At 47.2% G+C, this 3,896-nt stretch overlaps 1 protein-coding gene across 1 annotated transcript; it reads left to right on the top strand.

Annotated features, from left to right (window-relative positions):
- Positions 1 to 476: 476 nt before the first annotated feature.
- On the top strand, positions 477 to 3,359 carry DEFB132 (defensin beta 132). The gene is made up of 2 exons (XM_006154699.2): positions 477 to 608; positions 2,873 to 3,359. Exons 1-2 carry the CDS (start codon positions 551 to 553, stop codon positions 3,250 to 3,252), a joined length of 438 nt encoding a protein of 145 aa, XP_006154761.1. The 5' UTR covers positions 477 to 550; the 3' UTR covers positions 3,253 to 3,359.
- The last annotated feature ends 537 nt before the right edge of the window (positions 3,360 to 3,896 follow it).

Here is a 3,896-nt window from a genome sequence, read left to right as displayed (position 1 = left end):
TATCTCTGTCTCTCTGGTCTCCAGCGAGCACATGCACTCTATAGAAAAACTTTTCAAAAGAAAAAAAAATTTAGACTAGGTAATTTTGCAGCCATTCTGGTGAATAGCATGGATCAGGCAAGAATCACCAACGATTGCTAAATCTAGGATGAAATTTTGATGATGAGCAGAGACATGCATGGTCTTAAACTGTCTCCCCACAGACTGCTTAATAATCACAACAAAAACACATGGTGAGAAAATTTGGCAAAGCCTTGATCAGGGAATCAAAATTAACATTGAAAAAAATATTAATATTGCCTAGAAGGGACCAGTGGATATTGTGGGCCTCCAGAACCCCAGAACACAGGTGCTCAATAAATCAGCCCAGGCCCAGTCCAGCAGACATTCCGATCTAATCTGACCGCTCTGAGTAACAGAACTGTCTTTGGTGTGCTGCCCATTATCCTGGCTTGTGTGGAGCCTATAAAGGCAGTAGCTCCAGGCACATTACACAGAGGGCCTTGACTTCATTAAACCACCACCCGCTCCCCGGGCCACCCCTTCAGACATGAAGTTCCAGCTCCTGGTCTCTGCAGTCCTCGGATTCCTGGCCCAGCTGGCCCCAGGTAAACTGGCGGAGAGGGGACAGGAGAGCTAGGGACCAGGGACTCTGAGCGACTCTATTTGCCCTCATGACAGACAAGCCAGGTTGAGAGGAGTCAGGCTCCCCTCATCAAATTGCAACCAAGGGAGAAATCTCCCAACATCCACCATGGGTCCCTGTACCCCACCCTGTACAACCTCGCACAAATACTTGTTTCTGGTTCTAAATCATGTCAGTCTCAAACTGTCCAAGTAGCTTTCTTTCGTTTTTCTGGGAGCTCCCTTTATTTAAGCTTCTAAAACACTGAGAGGGCATTTCTCCTCACTGTGAGATCAGCTCTGGTTAGTCAAAGGAGGTAGTGAGCCTGGAAGGAAGAGACTTTAGGGTCCCACCCCAATGTACAACACAAAACTGGCAGGTAAGGCGGTGGAAGGAGAGATCATGTAGGATGGTAAGCAAGGTGCTCGCTGGGCCCTGGGGTGAGGAGAGAATGCAGGACTAGAGAGAGTGAGAGAGATCAAAGCAGGACCAGGCAATGGAGGTGAAGAAAGCCACAGAAGGAAGAAGGTGCTCGGAATCCGGTCAGTCAATGGCGGGCACAAGAGCACTAACGTAAAGCTCTTGGAATTCACCGGAAGGGGTTCCCTGGCATCCCACAGAGCACGAATGCAAAAACTCTCTCAGTAGCAACCATAATGTTCCCTTTAAAGCTTCTGGAAAATTATTTGACTGCCTCCCTCCTCGGGTTTACCAATATTGACAATTTTAGATTTCTTAAAAACAAATGAGCTGGGACCAGCAAATGACATAATGGTTACATTGCTATACTCCCACATAGTCAACCACAGTTCAAGTCCCGAAACCAGCAGCTTAAAACACACGCCAAGTGCATGTGTGTGCATGCCCAAAATCTTGAGAGGAGACTGGGGGAGATGAGATTGCAGCATAACCATCCCCCCGCCCCAGGGTGGGGGGAGGGCAGAGAGTGATTTCTCACTTTCTGTCTCTCTGTCTCTCTCTGTCTCTCCAGCGAGCATATGCACCTTATAACAAAAATATCTCTAAAAAAAAAAAAATGAGGCAAGCCAGCAGGTGGTGTGGTGGTTAAGGTGCAGGACTTCCACATGACCAGTCACAGTTCAAGTCCCAGACCTGGTGGCTTGCTTTTTCACTTTCCCTCTCTCTCTGGTGACCACAAATGACCTATAGCAAATTTTAAAAAGAATAAAATTAAATAATTAACTTTTTTATTACTTATTTAACTTCATTTTTTTTTAACTTGCTACAGGATATGTGTGCTCACCAGAGAGTAAGAGAGAGGGAGGGAAAGTGAGAAAGCAAGTTGCCAAGTCTGACTTGAACAGTGGTCATGTGGGAGTCCAGTGTCTAAACCGCCCATCACCTGCTGGCCCCAAAATAAATAATTCTTTTTTAAAAATGAGGCAGAAACCCTATCAGGGGAGCCTGTGAAGTGGGTAAGAATAGTCCAAATTTCGAGTGTTTAAGCTCTTCCCTGACAGAGAAGCCCTGGCGCCTCACCCCTTTTCACCCACACATTGTATTCTGTAATATCAAATGTAGCAAAGCTATGGGCCTCAACAAGCTTCCAAGAAGCAGGTGCTGGCAAAGAAACAGTATTCATCGGGGTTCCCAGAGGCTGTCAGTCAAGGGAGATATGTCAGTCTTCACCCAGTGCTTTGGCTGGTATCTCCAGCTTACATCTCAGAATAAAAACAGAACGCTCTCTTAGGACCAGCAGTTCGCATCATGGCTATGTTGCTGGACTTCCATGTAGTAGACTGCAGTTCAAGTTCTTAAACTCACGCTGGGCACGTGTGCATGCGTGCCCAAGATTCCAAGAAGAGAATGGAAGAGAAGGAATTGCGGCGTGGCCATCCCCCCTGGGGGGCTGATTTCTTGCTTTCTGTCTCTCTGTCTCTCTCTGTCTTTCTAGCAAGCGCACATGCACCCTACAGCAAAAATCTCTAAAAAAAAAAAAAAAAAAAACAGAATGCTCTCATCCCCCTCCTAACTCCTTGGCAGTCCCTGAGCTGCTTCTAATCTTTTTTTTTTTTTTTAAGAATTATTTTATTTAATTTTATTTATTTATTTACATTTGACCAGAGAGGGGCAGACAGAGAGGGAAAGTGAGAAAGCAAGCCACCAAGTCCAGGACTCAAACTGCGGTCAGCCACGTGGGAGTCCAACGTCTTCAACCACCACACCCCATGCCAGTCCCAGCTGCTTCTAATCCTGACCTCTTTCTGCTTTGTCCTCTCATTGCAGCCAGTTGGGGAGGGGCAAGATGTGGGCACAACATCCCCGGACACTGCAGGCTGTACTGCAGATCGAACGAAAAGTCCATTTTCCTGTGTGACAGGTACAAACAGTGCTGCATCCTCAACAACTTCTCGCCAGTACCTCCCAGGTCACCGCATGGCGTGAAACCCCAGTCGTCACACAGAAAAACACACAGAAAGCAAAGCAAGAGTCAACGAACAACTAACGCACCTACAAAACAACAGCCACGGTCTCCGCCAACTCAAAGAAATGCCATTTCTACGGTTCAGGTTGCCCCTTCATCATCAAAAACTAGCCAAGCCCCTCCTTCTAGAGCTTCAATGAATGACCAATCCTCAGCCTCCAACCTCCTGACTTCTAAATAAACTGGCATTTGGAGTTTGTATCTATTCTGCAAGAACAACCTGGGGCCGGTAGGTGGCTTGGTGGCTAAGGGCGCTGGACTCCCATATGGCCCACTGCAATTCGAGTCCCAGACCTGGTGGCTTGCTTTCTCACTTTCCTTCTCTCTCTTTCTCTGTCCCTCTCTGGTCAAATTAAAATAAATAAATAAATAAAGTTAAATGAAAATAATTCTTTTAAAAAAAAGAACAACCTGTGGAGGAGTGGGGCCTGGGGGAAGGACATAGAGCAAAATGCAAGATAGAATTAGACATACACAAGATTTATTGGGCAAAACCACCTATGATAGATAAAGACAAGAAGGAGTAGGAGGAGAGACTGCAATGCCGGCTGACTCTTACAAAAGGAGGGGAGGACAGAGGAGCATTGGATAGGAAGAGCCTGATGCTGCAGCTCTAAGCAAGTCTCTGCCAGGCAGATGCATCCAAAGCAGGGCTTGCCTCTGAGGGTGCAGGGATGGCCCTGGAGGAGAGACTGCCAGGCAGATGGTGGCGTCCAAAGGAGGATTTGCCTCTGAGGGTGCAGGGATGGCCCTGGAGGAGAGACTGCCAGGCAGATAGTGGCGTCCAAAGGAGGATTTGTCTCTGAGGGTGCAGGGATGGCCCTG

This window comes from Tupaia chinensis, unplaced genomic scaffold (genome assembly GCF_000334495.1).
Source record: "Tupaia chinensis unplaced genomic scaffold, TupChi_1.0 Scaffold000418_1, whole genome shotgun sequence".
In the NCBI taxonomy this organism is placed as follows: domain Eukaryota; kingdom Metazoa; phylum Chordata; class Mammalia; order Scandentia; family Tupaiidae; genus Tupaia; species Tupaia belangeri.
Note: the sequence above shows the minus strand (reverse complement) of the source record. Positions and strands in the feature narration are given on the sequence as shown.

Coding starts and splice junctions, on each gene's coding strand:
- DEFB132 (XM_006154699.2), top strand. CDS start 551: ATGAAGTTCCAGCTCCTGGTCTCTGCAGTCCTCGGATTCCTGGCCCAG. Junction 609..2,872: donor CCTGGCCCAGCTGGCCCCAG/GTAAACTGGCGG, acceptor CTCTCATTGCAG/CCAGTTGGGGAGGGGCAAGA.